General features: G+C 32.3%; 1 protein-coding gene across 1 annotated transcript; it reads left to right on the forward strand.

Annotated features, from left to right (window-relative positions):
• Window positions 1-1,207: 1,207 nt before the first annotated feature.
• LOC115877279 (esterase FE4-like) lies at window positions 1,208-14,734 on the forward strand. Its single transcript, XM_030893415.1, has 8 exons — window positions 1,208-1,438; window positions 4,332-4,469; window positions 7,061-7,214; window positions 7,272-7,449; window positions 12,294-12,631; window positions 13,810-13,976; window positions 14,071-14,221; window positions 14,367-14,734. Exons 1-8 carry the CDS (start codon window positions 1,235-1,237, stop codon window positions 14,675-14,677), a joined length of 1,641 nt encoding a protein of 546 aa, XP_030749275.1. The 5' UTR covers window positions 1,208-1,234; the 3' UTR covers window positions 14,678-14,734.
• Window positions 14,735-17,299: the final 2,565 nt, after the last annotated feature.

The raw sequence follows: 17,299 nt of genomic DNA on the forward strand, positions 1-17,299 counted from the left end.
ACTGCTTTAAAACTTGGTTGACGTATATTTTAAATAAAGTTGGTGACAGGCAATACTCTTATCTTAATCCTTTTGATATTTTATTTCCAGTTTTTATTGAGGGACAAGAATTTTTATATATCTTTTGTATTGCTGTTATAAGAGATTCCCACAGTTTGGCAATAGGGACGCTGTCGTAAGCTTTCTGGTGATCGACAAACATTAGGTGTGTATCTTCATTTATAGCTATTTTCTTTTCTATGAGAAATTTCAAACAGAATACACTATTAGTGCAGGATCTCCCAGCTAGGAGATTATATAAATTTAATTAGGTTCTGTCAAGTTAGGGTCTGTCATAAAGTCGTGGCACATCAAAGTTTATTTTTTTTTAAGAAACCGTTGACGTCTTCTTGTAGACGTATCTATTTTAAAAAGTAAAGTGTTCTCGAATAGTCCAATTTAAATATTTTAAATAGTTTTTTTCTTTATCCTTTGTATTTTTTTGCTTCAGACGACGGAAAGAGATAAACTTTCCGGAACGTTAAGCATTTTTTTTTCTTTGTTGGGCATATTTTTAAAACTGTAAACATAACTTCTGACAAGCAGCGTCCGTTTAGGTTTAACGCAGAAGTGTTTACAAAAAATAATAATACTATTTTATTTTGTAGTTTTTCTTGCAGTGCAGTGGCGAAATACCCATAAAGGATTTTTTTTGGAGATTCCTGTTTAAGTGACAATATATCCAGACTTTATTCAATTTAATTGGGACGCTTTATACACATTATGATATAATTAAAATATTTTGCGCTGATAGCGTAAAAACAAATAATAAATAATTCCTCTGTTGTTAAGTAAATTTATTTGATTTTGTCCGTTTAAACTAATACAGATGTTTTGTTCCATTGCAACATCGCTAAATACATACTGAGAATTCGCCATAAACATAAAAAGTCCAATGATAGCAACAACCTTTCGTGAATACAAATAAATTTTAAGAAATTATGTGAAATGGGTTTTTCATGGCTGGCTATTCTAGGTTACAGGATGACCTAAGTATATATGTTTATCATAAACTGATATAAGAATGCATGTAAGTAAACCACTTTATACAATATATATAATATTTGAGCCACACTATATTTAGTTTTAAGTTTTGTTTTTGTTGTGAATTTTTTTTATCAGATAATACACATATCTTTATATAAATACAGTAAACATAGTTGATGATAATTGTTATTGTTATTGCCGGGTAAACATGGATGTAGTAAACTGTTTTCTTTATTTATTAATCAGTACATTAACTTTAATTAATAATGCAGTATCGCAAAGAGAGCCTCTTGTAACTGTTGCCCAGGGATCTCTACGAGGTTTGATCAAAAATGACCAGGATGGGAATAAATTTTACAGTTTTACGGGCATACCCTACGCGAAACCACCAGTAGGACCAAGAAGATTTAAGGTAAGTCAAGTAAATAAGTATTTTAAACTCTGAAAGAATTATCACAAAATTACTTTATGTGGAAAGGAAAATAATAATAAACAATATACAGGGTGAGTCATAAATAAGTATATTATTTTTAAGGTAGTATATTTTGACCCCAGAAACACGTCTATGAGGTTTTTTTCGTAAAAAAATGTGAAAACTTGGAATTTTTTGATTTTTTTTTAATTTTTAATTAAAAAAAACACAATATTTCCATAATATGGCAACATAGGTAGTAGATTAAATTTCAAGAAAGAAATCAATTTTCTGGAAATCTTCAAAGTAAAATATCTTGATTATTTTGGACTTGGTTTGGTTATGGAGATCTACTATCTTGTCATTGAACAAATCTGTACCTTGATCAACCATCTATTTGCATACCCCTTTTTTAAGCCCAAAAAAACATTCAATTTCTTTTAAAAGGGTTGGTAAAATGTTATACAGGGTTGTTCACCTGATTCAATATGAAGTATTGTAGCCAAATGATTGGATTTTTAGAAATGGTGAGTAGTAAGATCTTTGGAGGACTACTAAAGCTACAATTTAAAATTATTTCCAAAAGGTACAGAGTGTTCTTAATAAATAAAAATATCAAATTTGTATTTTTTTAAATGGAACGCCCTGTATATTATTACATATTTAGTAAAATAAAGCAGAGAAGAACCAGCTTGGATAACTGACAGCATAAAGGCCTTAATCAATGACAAACAAAAATTCTATCAAAGATGGCTCTCAGACCGAACAGATACTAACTGGAGTCATTACAAGCAAAAAAATAGAGAGGTACGAGCCGCCATTAAGGTAGGAAAAACAGATATTTGGGAAAGAAGGTGCCAGCAAGTGGAAAGCCTAATAGGGGGCGCACGGAGTACTGAGGTATGGAGAACAATCCGACAAATGAAAACCAATCAAACGGACAAGCTCTTGAATAGAATGGATATAGAAAAATGGCGCAACTACTATGCAGAATTACTGACAGAAAACCGACCAGAATTCCGAGCAGTAGAAGATGAGAACAACCTTGCAGGCACTTTAATGATAAGCAAAAGAGAAGTACATCAAAGTTTCAAAAGAATGAAAAATGGACGGTCACCAGGTCCTGGTAATATTGTAGCCGAATTGTTAAAGTGTGGAACCCAAAGACTGCGCTGGCGTCTGGCAGAGCTATTTAACCAGTGCTGCCTGCAAAGTAAACTACCCCGAGAATGGCGAGTGGCTCACATAGTGTCCATCTTTAAAAAGGGAAATCGTAACGACCCCACTTGTTATAGAGGCCTAAGCATTAACAATTCGGTCGTTAGACTTTTTGGAAAGGTGCTACAGGATAGGCTCAGGGACAATATTGGTGACAAAACCTCGGAAGACCAAAGCGGATTCACACCGGGGAAATCTTGCACAGATAACCTTTTTGTCCAGCAGGTGATGGAAAAAAAAGATAGCAGTAGATCAAGAAGTCCATCTAGCATTTATTGATTTGGAGAAAGCGTACGACTCTATTCGCCGCAGCAAGATATGGGAAGTATTGAATATCTTAGAAGTAGATAGACCTTTGCTTAAGATAATAAAAGAGCTATATAAAGAAAATGAATCGTACGTTAAGATAGGACACAGGCTATCTAATCCAATTAACACCACAAAAGGGTTGCGACAAGGATGCAGCTTATCTCCTCTGATCTTCAACGCTTACGTCGAAGTAGCCCTTAGGGAATGGAAGACGAAATGTCAAGGTATGGGAATACCCATTGGGGACAACACACTATTTACCCTGAACTTTGCAGACGATCAGGTCGTGATTGCGCAGGACTCATACGATCTAGAGTTCATGACTAAGAGACTTTATCAAGAATACAACAAATGGGGACTTCAGGTTAGTCTAAAGAGACCAAATACATAGCTGTCAATTCCAACGCTTGTTTTGAAGTCTTCATTAATGGTAACGTCCAGATTCAACAAGTAGACAAATTTAAATACCTGGGTGCTACTATCAACAACGAGGGTTTGGGCAAAGAAGAAATACAAACCCGAATTCAGAAGAGCAAACAAGTTATTGGACCGAAACTTATCTGCAACAACTAAAAAGAGACTTGGAAGAACATTGGTGGAGCCAGTTCTTTGCTATGGTTCAGAGCTGTGGACTCTGAGTGCAGACGCGAAGCGCAAAATCCAAGTTGTTGAAATGGACTACCTTAGAAGAAGTGCAGGTATATCTAGGATGGAAAAAAAGACAAACATCGAGGTCAGGCGTATCATGAATGCATCGGAGGAGACAGTACTGGATCGAATCGAAAAATCCAGCTTAAAATGGTTTGGACATGTTCTGCGTATGCCGGAGAACAGGTGGCCAAAAAGAGGTTTTCAATGGGCTCCCCAGGGCAGAAGAAAGAGAGGTAGACCTAGAAAATCCTGGAACGGAACGGTTACGGAAGCAATGGAAGCTCGTAACCTAGAAGCTGATGACGCTCTAAATCGAAATGTGTGGCGTAGGGTAACGGGAAGGCAGCAATAGGCTGTAGTTGGAAATAAGTATTATATACTTAAATCAAATCCCGTTTATATATATATAGTAAAATAAAGGTACATTTGATTAAGGTTTATCGCACTTTAATCCTACCGTCTTTGAAATATTTACAATTTTGTGAAAATGCAGTAACAGTTTAATGCTTCATTTTTTAGGTGTATTTAAGTTTTTAAAACCAAACATTGTATTGAGGTTTCTCTATTTACTAAATTTTATGTTGCAATAATAAAAATAACATTAGATCTTGTACAGAGTCTAAAATTTTATTTTTAATAATTTTTAAAGTTTTATAATTTAAACTTTATAATAAAACTGCAGCTTTAAAAATCTGATTCCAGTTGATTTTCTTAGGTTAGTGAACCCCCTTCTTCTTGGGATGGTGTCCGAAATGCAACTGTGGAAGGCAGTGCATGTCTTCAGTATGATGACACGAAGAACACTACAGTCGGTAAAGAGGACTGTTTGTACTTAAACGTATACACAAGAGATGTAAGTACCTACAACAAAAATAATATTTTCTTCAAATATTTTTTTACTCCAGAGGATGTATTTTTTTATTCTGTTATTATTATTTTTTACATTCTCTATATTATTATACAGGGTGAGTTTCCTACGATGTTCTCTATGGGTATCTCGGAAACTACTGGAGATAGAGAATCGGTTAAATAGGGAAAGAATTGCAGTTTTGTGGGGTCATAAATATGCGCCTTTCGGATTTTTGAAAAAGTTCATGGCTTACTAGATATTTGGAAAAAAACAAATTTCGGCTATTTTAAAAATTGTCACTAATTCTATTATAAGCTATTTTAGACAAAAAGTTTTCGGATAAAAGTTGTAGATAATCACATTCTTAATGAGATTGTGTCCTCCGTTTTTTTCTAAAGCCTGTCATTTTTGACATATGACACAAATATATGTTTTTTTAAATGGAAACCATAGTTGGTCATGACTTCATAAAAAGCGCCATTTCTTAAGCTTTTGAGGGATATAAGCTATAATATGTTTTCTTCGAAAAATTACTGAGTTATAGCCAATTCTTATCATTTTTAAACAATTTCACTTAGTTAGCCATGGAAACAAGTTTAATCGTCTTTGCTCTCATAAATGTGAAGCTGTCACATCCAAACTTTGTAAATTAAAATAAACAAAAATTGTAAATATGAATTTTTGTAATGAAGAAAAGCGTGTAGGATTATTGGTTCGACTTTTCTTGACCATACATTTTCGAGGATACGTTGACCGGCGAATGTTACGTTTTTTAGAGAACGGTTTTCAAGACATGTTAGGAAAGCTAAATTTAGTTAAAGACAATGTTTATCTTTCTTGACTAATTTCACATAGATTGCATAGTATTTTTATTCTGTTATGATTTATAACTTATAAAAAGCCAGAATATATTACTGAACGGTTCTTTACAATTTTCATTACACAAACTACTCGTAAAGTTTAAAAAAATAATATCACTACATACAAATTAAGTTATTTTAGAAAATGTTCAAAAAATCCTCCATTGATTTGAGTTGCATCTTTTTAAAACTGAATTACTACCTATTCTCACAGAAGGACTTAATTAAACTTTTCTCGTACCGCCACTTCGAGTGCCTCTCTTAATTCATTAGTTATTTTGTAAACCTTATTGTTAACCATACCGCATAAAAAATTCTAAAATGGATAGGTCAGTTGATCGAGGAGGCCCATTCAATTAGTCCACCTCTTCCTATCCCTGCGTTTGCATAATTATGATATAAATAATTTTTAACATTTCTTTCATTATGGGAGAGTGGGGGGTAGTGTGTCATAATGAAAGTCATGTTGGATTGATGCGTGAGTATCTACGCGCTTTTTTTCATTTGAAAAATTCATATTTCCAATTTTTGTTTATTTTAATTTACAAAGTTTGGATGTGATAGCTTCACATTTCTGAGAGCAACTGCGATTGAACTTGTTTCCATGGCTAACTAAGTAAAATTGTTTAAAAATGATAAGAATTGGCTATAACTCAGTAATTTTTCGAAGAAAAGATATTATAGCTTATATCACTAAAAAGCTTAAAAAACGGCGCTTTTTATGAAGTCATGGCCAACTATGGTTTCCATTTAAAAAAACATAAGTTTGTATCATATGTCAAAAATGACAGGCTTTAGAAAAAAACGGAGGACACGATCTCTTGAAGGATGTGATTATCTACAACTTTTATCTGAAAACTTTTTGTCTAAAATAGCTTATAATGGAATTAGGGACAGTTTTTAAAATAGCCGAAATTTGTTTTTTTTTGAAATATCTAGTAAGCCATGAACCATTTAACCGACTCTCTATCTCCAGTAGTTTCCGAGATACCCATAGCGAACATCGTAGGAAACTCACCCTGTATATAATAGCTCATTAAAGCATAAAAAGGCTCATGGCTTGATTGGTTATCTTTCTGCATTTGTTACTGTCTTTCGCCTTTATTCTCCACTCATCCACTATTATCCTTCTCAAGTCCTCTTCAACATCCTTTTTCCATCTGGTTCTCGGTCTACCCCTCCTTGTCTTTCCACCAATTTCACGTTCCATTATTATTCTAGGAAGTCTTGATTCAGCCATTCTTTCAATGTGTCCCAGCCATCTCAGTATTTTTGTTCTTGCTACTCCCGTTATACTCGGTGCCCGATATAGTTGCTTTAATTCTTCATTTGTTCTTCTGTTCCACATGTTGTCTATCTTCTTTCCTTCAAAAATCTTCCGCAGTATTTTTCATTCCCAAATCTCTAGTCTCGAACTTTCCGTTGCATTGAACGTCCACGTTTCACATGCATACAACACTATTGGTCGTATCATTGTTTGGAACATTCCGATTTTTAAACTTGATAGAGATATTCTTACTTTTAATAATTTTCTGTAGTGCACTAACACATCTATTTCCTGCCATTATTCTTTCCACAATTTCCTGAGTTACATTTGGTTTACTTATTTTATTTTTTTATTATTACTGATGTTTAATTCAATATTTTTTTATCTTTTCTTAGTTTTTCTACTCCTTATCTAAACATTTAGCATTTAAATTTTACCAAGTAAGATTTTCTTATTAATATATTTAGTTGCCCGATAAAGGAACCAAACCAAAGCCAGTAATGTTCTGGATCCATGGCGGTTCTTTCATTTCCGGAGATGGTGGATCGTTCTACGGGCCAGACTTTCTTCTCACCCAAGACATAGTTCTAGTAACAGTAAACTATCGTTTAGGATTTCTAGGTTTGATCGAAATTAACCTTAAGGTAATAAAATTAAAACAATTTTTTGGGGGTTTAGGATATATCCAAGCAAAAGGCATACCGGGTAATTTGGGTTTCAAGGACCAAATTGTGGCAATGAAATGGGTGAAAAATAATATTCGGGTATTTAATGGAGACCCAAACCAGGTGACGATATTTGGTGAAAGTTCTGGTTCAGCATCGGTTCACTATCATGTGTTATCCCCATTGACGAGGTAAATTTATTGTTAAAAAACCTATAGTCTGTCCAACAAGAAGATCCTTGACAGTGATAGATGTGTCTGTCATTTTAATTTCAAAGTAGTTATTTTATTTTACAAAGAAATAAGTTGGTACAACTGGAACGCATAGCAGGATATATTTAAAATTTGATTGAAGATGACAAGTGATTACTTCAAAATATTGTGAAAAAAACTGTATAAAACTGAAAAAATATAATTGAGTTATTTTATTTAATAAAAACGGTATGTGTTAATACATAACAAACAAGAACAAGACACTACATACCAAAAAATATAAAAAAGAACTATTATTTACTTTCAAGCTTTATGAAACTACCCGCATTTATGATTATATTTATCAATATAACTTATGTACAAATACAAATTTGTAATATTCCACAGGAATAAATAAAACAACATAGGTAAATAAAACAAACTATTTTATTCATAAATTTTATACCTTAAAAGTTGATTAATTAACTTATTAATTATTACTTATCTTAATTTTTTTAAACCAGTACCTTTTGACATTATTTTTCTGCAGTACTAAAATCCATTATTTACTTATCGTGTGATGTCGATATTTTACAGCTACTCCAGTTTTTAGTATCTATATATGTGTTTTATATATGTGTTTAGTTTGATCCTTCTACCATATACGAGATGCACTTATCTACGACGAAATGGTATACAAACTTTATCGATGGCAACTTCATTGGTGTATAAGACTTTCTGCCTGGGCAGCGAGTATTAACCATAAACTGTGCTCTGGGTCTACAGTTAATTTTCACTCGATTTTTCCTCCACTTGACTTCAAAAGACACAAAACACACGTAATAATACGAATCAAAATGCATCATCTTCCAAAACGCAGGGTATTTAACAAAAGTTGACACAAAATTATAACCTATAATTTGGCAAGACTTTAACAAGCGTCAAAAATGACAAAAATCTAAAGGCGAGTTCATACGCATCGGCGTTCGTTTGTCGTTCATCGTTCCGTCAAACCAATAAAATTGAATTACGATCTGTCATTTTTTAAATAAACCAATAAAACTGGTTAAAAAACAACAAGACACGACGTATGACGGATTTATATTTAAACCCATCCATAGATAACTTAAAAATTATTAGAAACGTTTTTTAGTAAAATAAATAGTATGGGACGTCATCTGCTTTTCTTCTGTCATCGTCTGTCGAAATCTTACCTGAGAAAAAAAACAGAGTATAGTTGAAAGTATTAAAGATGCGATAAATCATAAACCAGTTTATAAAATACACCGCATTTTTCTATTCATCTCTATATCCTAAACTTGACAGATACACACCTTAAATTTTTAATTTTTTATTTTAAAGTTTTGTTCTAGTGGGCTGATTTTGATTATTTTTAAGCAATTTGTAGCTAAATGATTTGACTTTTTAGTATCTTTCTAAATTAAAAATCTAAGTTTCCATCTGTCAATTATACGAGGGAAAACAAAATCTACAATTTCCTGTCTCACAATGTAGCGTTTGTGCCCGGGAAGCGATTTTGTAATATATACATGAATACAGTGTTAACTGGATTTTTCTTGAATCCTATTGGTTAGCCTAAATTATAACTGATAGAGTGTTCCCAGAAATAATGTACGCGGTTACAGTGCTGGTCACTCGCCGTATCAAGAATTGCAAAATATACACGGCTATCATCATGTAGCCATCGTTGTCCACTGCTGAACGTAGGCCTCCTCCATATTTCTCCATGTCTCTCGATTTTGGGCCGTCCTCATCCAATTTCCAGCAGTCCTCTTTACATCATCGGTCCAGCGTGTCGGTGGTCTGCCTCTGCTACGTTTATCTGCTCGAGGTCGCCATTCTAACAATCTTCTAGTCCACCTGTCTTTAGATGTTCTCGCCACATGACCTGCCCATCTCCATTTCATTCGAGTTACGTGTTCCACTATGTCTTTAATTTTGGTTTTTTGTCTGATAGTGTTATTAGGAATTTTGTCTCTTTTAGTTATTCCAAGCATGGCTCTCTCCATGGCTCTCTGGGCTACTCTTAAACTTTCTGCTGACTTTTTCGTTAATGTTAGAGTTTCCGCTCCATATGTAATTACCGGCAAGACGCATTGTTCATAAACTTTCCTCTTCAAGCATATAGGTATATCACTTTTAAAGGTCTCCCGCAGTTTGCCAAAAGCAGCCTAACCCAAACCTATTCTGCGCTGTATCTCGTGTGTTTGGTTGTTCTTTCCGATTTGTATTTCGTGCCCGAGATATTTGTATATATGTGTTTCTTTTATGTCGGCGTCACTTATTCTGATGTTCTGTGTCAGCACTAAGTTTGTCATTATTTGCGTTTTACTCGTATTTAAACGGAGACCGACTTTTAATGAGGCCTGCACTAATTCTTCGAGCATCTGCTTTGAATCTCCATGTTATCTAAGACAAGGACGATGTCATCTGCGAATCTGAGATGTGTCAACCTTTCACCATCGATATTTATGCCCCTATTCTCCCAAGAGAGTGATTTCATTACGTATTCAAGGACAGCTGAAAAAAGTTTAGGCGAAATAGTATCCCCTTGTAGAACTCCTCTGCCTACCTCAATTTTATCTGTTGTTTCGTGAAGTTTTACAGTTGTAGTGGCATTACTATATATGTATTCTATAAGCCTTGTATACCTATAATCTACTCTTCCCTGCTCCAATGCTGCTATTATTGATGTTAATTTTACTGTGTCAAATGCTTTGCCTTGCAATTTTACTGTGTCAAATGCCTGTTGTATTCCACAGATTTTTCTATCAGGACTTTAATTACTTGAAGATGATCGTTTGTTCCATAACCTTTCCTAAAGCCTGCCTGTTCTCTTGGTTGATAGAAATCTAGTTTACGTTCGAGACGTTTGGCAATGATTTTGGTAAACAGCTTATACGAGTGACAAAGAAGGCTTATCGGTCTATAATTTTCAAGCTCGGTGATATCACCCTTTTTATGGAGAAGTATTGTTATGGCGTTGTTCCATTGAGACGGGATTATTCCTTTTTCAAGGCATAGATTAAATAAGTCTTTAATCCATTTTAATAGTGTTCCTCCTCCGAGTTTTACAGCCTCAATCACTATGCCGTCCTCGCCCGGGGCTTTGTTATTTTATACACGGCTATAGTACCACGGAAAATAATATACACGGTAGCAGTTTGCCATTCTGCAGCGTATATGAACACGCCATTTCCAATTTCTTGTTCTCTTTTGTTTACTTCCGTAGGTATTTAATTTACTTGTGAAGTTAGCTAGGTACCTACTCCGTGGTTGCCATATGCATTTGTGTATTTTGATATATTTAAAAGATAATATGGAAAAAAATCCTGCAACTTTTGTATTTAAAAATTTTTCCTCCTAAAATAAAGTCTCTAGATAGGGTGCAAAATATAAAAGACAGTCCTATACATATGAGTCTATAGTCGTTGCATTTTTAGTGTAGAATATTTTAAAATGTAATTTTTGTGTATTTAAGATGAAAAGGACGATGAGGCGATGGATGCAGTAAATAAAATGGAGACTGAACTTGAAAGAATTGTGGGAATTGCAAAACTATCGAAAAATACGATACTTATTAACAAATTTACAAAGTCCCTACAGCAGATAAAAACAACTGGTCAGTTAGAAAAACTTTTTATTACGAAGATTAAAGAAAACAGAAAGGGAAAAATGATTGGTGCACACCAATAGTTGCACAACCAGTAGGTTGCACAACCTACATCATGCATATGAAGAAAAGTTCGGTCTGATTTTAAATGTGGCAGAAAACGGATTCAGAGCGGAAGACCTTCAAGAATTGAAGGAAAAACAAAGAAGAGTACTCACAAGTTAATACAAAACATCAATGAAAATGTATCGCACGCTAAACAGCACTAGTTTGTGTAATATTACGATTTTTTCATAACTACTTTTTGGTAATAAAAACTGATGAATGAATTTTGTATTAACTTATTGTTTTAAAAAAGTTATAGGAATCTACTACCGTGTATATATTTCACTGCGTACACTGCAATCATGTATGCTCCTTCATTTGTGCAGTCTGCACTGTAGTCGTGTAGATTATCACTATGAACACTGGAACGCTGTATGATTACCAGCAACCAATAGCTTTTCAAAGACAGAGATATTATATAAATCATAAACACTATTTTATAGGTCTGTTGGCTAGTACCATAAGCAAAGGCATGGTTTTAATGTAAAAAATACGAGAAAATGTTATTGTAGCTTCTTCAAAAGTGAATATCTCAAAAAAAAAGTTATTGAGATGAATAAAAAAAAAACTATCGAGAAAAGGAACACCAAGATGATAAAATTATTTTTAAATTTCTTGCTTTGTTTACATAATCCACAAGGTGTTTCAAAATTTTACCAAAATGTCAGCATTTTGTTTTCCCTCGTATAATTGACAGATGGCATCTTATATCGCGATACCATAAATACATAGTGTCCCAATTTAGGAATTCATACAGGGATCTCGTCGACCACAAGAGACACAAAGATGAAGTTATAAAAAATTATTTCATTTGATGAACCCTACAACGCAACAGCGTCGTCTCTCAAAATCCAAAAAAATTATTTGGTGTTTCCAAAAATATTTGGAAGTACCTAATATTTTTTTTATTGATTTACAATAGTAGTTTTACAGTAACTATGCTTATTGAAACCACTAATTTAGAGTATATTGTCTTCGTGTATTCTAATTTCAGCAGATTTTTATATAAACATACTTCCAACTTTTTGATTTTAAACGTCATATTTCTAAAAGCTTAAAATATCAGTAAAAAATAAAACACAAAATTTTTTTTCTTCTATTTTAGGGGATTATTCCAAAGAGCAATCTTGGAAAGTGGCACAGCCTTAAACCCTTGGGGCGACTACAGTTACCACGACATAGTAAAGGTAGCAAAAACAGCTAACCCAAGTATTACAACTGAAGAACAAGCTGCCGAGTACTTCAGAAATCTTCCTTCTGATGAGATACTCAGACTTCAGAACACCATAACTAGTTCACGAAATGTTGGAGGACCTTATGTCTTTGCTTTGAACATAGAAAAGCCTTCACGTGATGCATTCATTTCTAGAAACATCATTGATATACTGACGTCAGGAGAATATAACAAAGTGCCTTTACTTATAGGATTTAATGATAGAGAAGGTATATAAATAATGATTGGTGATAGATAGTTTAAAGCAGATGTGTGTGGGTATGTTATATGATTAGGTTCTATAAGGACACTAACAGGAAACAGGAATTATTATCTTCACTAAATAATCAATTATTAGTAATTTTAATGCAACTAATCCACCAGAGTTGTTTTAGAATTTATTTACAATGCAAAAATACTTATTTTTTCCATAGCAACTGTTAAAATTGCCTTATACCCTGCTGGCAAGCGAAACCTTGGGTCGGCGTTTACATGTATAGGAATGAATCGCTATGGCAATCTAGTAAGTCGGAGAGACAAAAAACCGAAGTATTTATTACATAACCACTTAATCTGACGCTACCCAACAAGCAAACTTAATCTTCCGCCAAATAACATTGCAGTGCAAGGTTGAAAAAATGTTGATGCAAGTTTATTGAAACTTTGTCACAACCTCGTGAGAAGATTTCACAATATTATTGAAACGTTGCTAATGTGACGTTCAAGAAAGTACTCATTTGAGATTTATCAGCAATATTGTTAATTTTACGTCAATACAATATTGGTAAAATTATATTGTACCCATGTTTCAAAACTTATTGTCCATTAAACTTTCTATTTTGTTATAACTTACTAACTGACTTATTGCCAAAATAATATAGCAAAAAATAGATAATGTTAGTAATAAAAACCATTTCATTCATCGGAGAGTATACATAGAAATGATTTTTTAATATTTACTTATCAATTAATGAAAAAGTTTTTTCTTACGAACATTAGCACTGACAACTAAAGAGACAGCTTTATTTATTTGTCAAATTACATAGAAACCAACGCCAACCCAGCACAATATTTTTTCTACTCGTAATAAATTCCTTGAAATAATAATTTCTGAATATTTTTTAAAACGTAACTCGTTATGAAAAAAAAATTTGTTTTATACACGACGATAAAATTGCATTATCGTCTCCCGAAATTCTTTATGGTCCACGATAAAATACCATTTTATCGCCTTGGATAAAAAATAACTATTGTTGATTAGATTTTTGGACCAAAAATCACTAATATTATAGCTGTGATATTAATAGTCATTTTCGTATTTGTTCAATTCTGCATTTTTAGTTTATTAGTTTAAAATAGCTTTGAAAATGAATTATTAAAACTATTTAATTTTAATTTTTATTTTAAGGTATTCTAGACGAAGTAGTACGAGAACTGGAAAATGAAACTGTGACAGCTAAGAATTTTATACCTCATAATATTGATTTTCATGGAAATGAAACACTGAGACAAATTTATATTAAGAAATTTAATGATTTTTATCTAAGTACACCTGATAGGGATAGCTATATAAAGGTAAAACAATAAGTACTTACAATGATTAAAAATAAACAGTTAATTAAAATATTACTTAAAACTTTATTATTATTACCGAAATTTTTTATTTTAGGCGTACTCGGACACGATGTTTGTTGCAGGTATATTTGGGACAGTAAAGAATCACATAAAGACATGTAATAAGAAAGTGTTCTTATATAAATTTGCAGGAGATACAGGGCTGAATTATATAAAAGTTGCAGTTAATGTCACTGATATTCCAGGTATACCCAACATAAAGTTCAATTTTTATAATTTTCATATTTTGTAATATTTAATTTTAGTTTTCTTACAACAATATAAATCTTACTTGAGTAAAATATATTTTATTTACTTTTAATTTTATAATCATATAAAAAAAAATTATAGGTGCATCCCATGGCGACGAGCTTGGATATTTATTCAAAACTACCTCCACGCCTAACATCCAACCTGGAAGTGTTGAAGATAAGAGTTGGAGAAGAATGGTGAAGTTGTGGACCAATTTTGCCAAATACGGCAATCCAACGCCTAATGCAAGTGACTTGGGAGTAGTCTGGACACCGGTCGATCTTAGCCAGTGGAATTTATTGCACATCGAAAACAGCGGACTGACAATGAAGTCAAACACAGAAACACGGACTATTGAATTTTGGGCTGATTTGTACCATCAGAGTAGAAACACAATAAATTATTTGTAAATTTAGAAGTTTTGATTAATAAATACAAACAAAAGGAAAAATGTACATTTGTCTGAATCTCCTGGTTTATTTTTATTATACCTAACTAAAGCTATCAATAACAATTCAAATTCAGTTTTTTTTATTCCATCCCCTTTTAGATTCAAATTGGTTATATATTTATCATCCTTAATAGCCAGAACAGCTTCCAAAACTGGAAGATCTATTTAGTGTACACGATATACGGTGTTTTTTATTTTGCTTTATTTTTCAAAAATTTGACAGCCTAGATGGACAAAAACTATCTGACTATATAGCACAAATTAAATATATTTATTTTTACACACTTTCCTGTCTCACAATGTACAGTTTGTGTCCGGGAACGGTTCATAGTTTCACAGTTGTCGATTTTCGAAAGATTTCACAAACACAACAGCACAGAAACACAAGTATCACTTTAAACACTTCTAAGTCTTTAAATTGATAGTCAGATGATTTTAAAAATATTTAACCTACATATTCTGTAATTAAACCTCTCATTGAAAAGAAAAAGAAACGCCTTTAAGCAACTGTTCAATCATATAGTGACTCTGATTCAAGTACCAAAGCAGTTAGCTGTACTCATAGATTTAGTAAGAACAGATATCACATTGTGCATTTTAACCCGATCAAACAATGGGAGGTTGACTACGTACTGTAAAAACCAACTGAGATAGAGAAGGCGACATTGCCACATCTCAAATTTGCGCCTATCTACTTAGTTTGATTTGCAGAAAAAGTGACTTTAAAACCTTCACCGGATATCAATAAATCTCAATTTCTTAATTAAATTAATAGTTTATTTTTAAAGAAGCATGCGCTTTTATGTATGGAAACGGTCGATTATTAGCTAAAATATAGGAGGTACCGCATACAGTTAAATAAAAAAGTTATAGGAACTTTATATATCTATTAGTGAGTAATAAATTTAAGTGTACAGGGTGGTTCATAAAGTCGTGGCACATCAAAGTTTCATTTTTTTAAATAGAACCACCTGTATATTATTACATATTTTAATTCTTCCTTCAATTCTAAGCAAAAATCGGAATAAACACAATGTACCTCAAAGCAACCGTTTCCGAGTTATTGGCTTTTGAAAATATCACTTAACAATTCGATTTAATTAATTTCGATGTGTTTGGATTGATTTAATGATGCCATTCTGCCGAAACTGTGATGCTGTTGCAATATCTATATCTAATATAAACCCTATAACTTTTATATTTAACTTTTTGCGGTACCTCCTATATATTTTACCTAATAATCGACCTTTCCATACATAACAGCGACCCTGTTAAAGAAGAGCCATACCGGACGCGTCTCAAAAGTGGCTCACCACTATAACTTTTTTATTTTTTCAGATAAAGAACGAGATTTGGTATGTTAGTATATGGTATAAATTAGGAATCATTGACGTATTCAATTGTTTTTAGTCACTTCCTGTTTTACCGGAAATGACTACAACTTTTGATTTATAAATGACAAGCTCGGCATTTTTTTGCTTTATTTGATAGAAAATGACACTCTGAATAGAATATCATAAAAAATTAGCGATGGGAACTATCGAATGAATTAGACTATCGAATGGTTAATGAATGAATGATTTCAACTATCGAATTGTTTTATTCGAATAAAATCATTCATTCATTTGTATACTAAAGCATATGTGACAACCTCGCCGTGCGACTAAATGGTTATCGTTGAGCCACGACTATCGAATGCTTTTGATAAATGAAATTTAGTATTCGTTTGATTTTTGTATGCGTCAGTGCATTATTAGTTCTTCCAAATTATTATAACTTCGCCGTATAAATACTGTGCTATTTTTGCGTTTATTAAAATAGTTAAAATACTAAAATAGTAGTTATTTTTTAATTTTATTTATTGACGATTGTGTGCATGTGCAGGTGGTCAAAATTTTTCCGAAAATTTGTGTGGTTTTCCGTAGTCCGATCTTTCGATTATTTAATTTTATATGGTATATGGCTATTTTTTAATAGGAACTTTTGAGAAGTAGCAATTTTTAAGAGAGATGAGATGAACTTACAATTAATTTTAAAAATAGATATTTGTATTTTAGATGTTTTAATAATATGAATTAGTTGAACTTAATAATCATATTTAAGTAATGTGGTTAAGTAAATGTGGCTATCGAACTTAAACTATGGGGTGAAAATTAAATTGAAAGTTTTACACGTGCCAATTTTAAAAAAAAGTTAACGATGTTTGTATTTTGTTTATGCTAATTCTCTTACATGTAGTTTTTTGCGAAGAAATATTTCATTTATTTTTTAGAGTAAATGCCAGTAAAAGTAATATAATTAATTAATATAATTTTTAAATAGAGATATAAAGCACCTAATATAAATAATTTTGATTTCTAATTTTTTATTTATATTTTCGTTCCATTACACTGCATGCTTAGAAAATTAATAAATGTTTATATTTCATGATTTTAAAATTTGTTGTTAATATAACAAATTAGTTCTGTAATTATTATTATTTAACAAACCAACGTTGCCAAAAAATTTAAAGACTATATTATTTTTAAATAGGATCTAATATAAATAATTTTGACATCTAATTTGTTGTTTATATTTTGCT

Source organism: Sitophilus oryzae, unplaced genomic scaffold (genome assembly GCF_002938485.1).
Source record: "Sitophilus oryzae breed Bouriz unplaced genomic scaffold, Soryzae_2.0 scaffold_1443_pilon_pilon, whole genome shotgun sequence".
In the NCBI taxonomy this organism is placed as follows: Eukaryota; Metazoa; Arthropoda; class Insecta; order Coleoptera; family Curculionidae; genus Sitophilus; species Sitophilus oryzae.

Bases quoted from the DNA above. Each gene is read 5' to 3' on its own strand.
- LOC115877279 (XM_030893415.1), top strand. From the start codon at position 1,235: ATGGATGTAGTAAACTGTTTTCTTTATTTATTAATCAGTACATTAACT. The intron at 4,470-7,060 runs GTAAGTACCTAC...TAATATATTTAG, and splicing joins TAAACGTATACACAAGAGAT to TTGCCCGATAAAGGAACCAA. The intron at 7,450-12,293 runs GTAAATTTATTG...CTTCTATTTTAG, and splicing joins GTGTTATCCCCATTGACGAG to GGGATTATTCCAAAGAGCAA.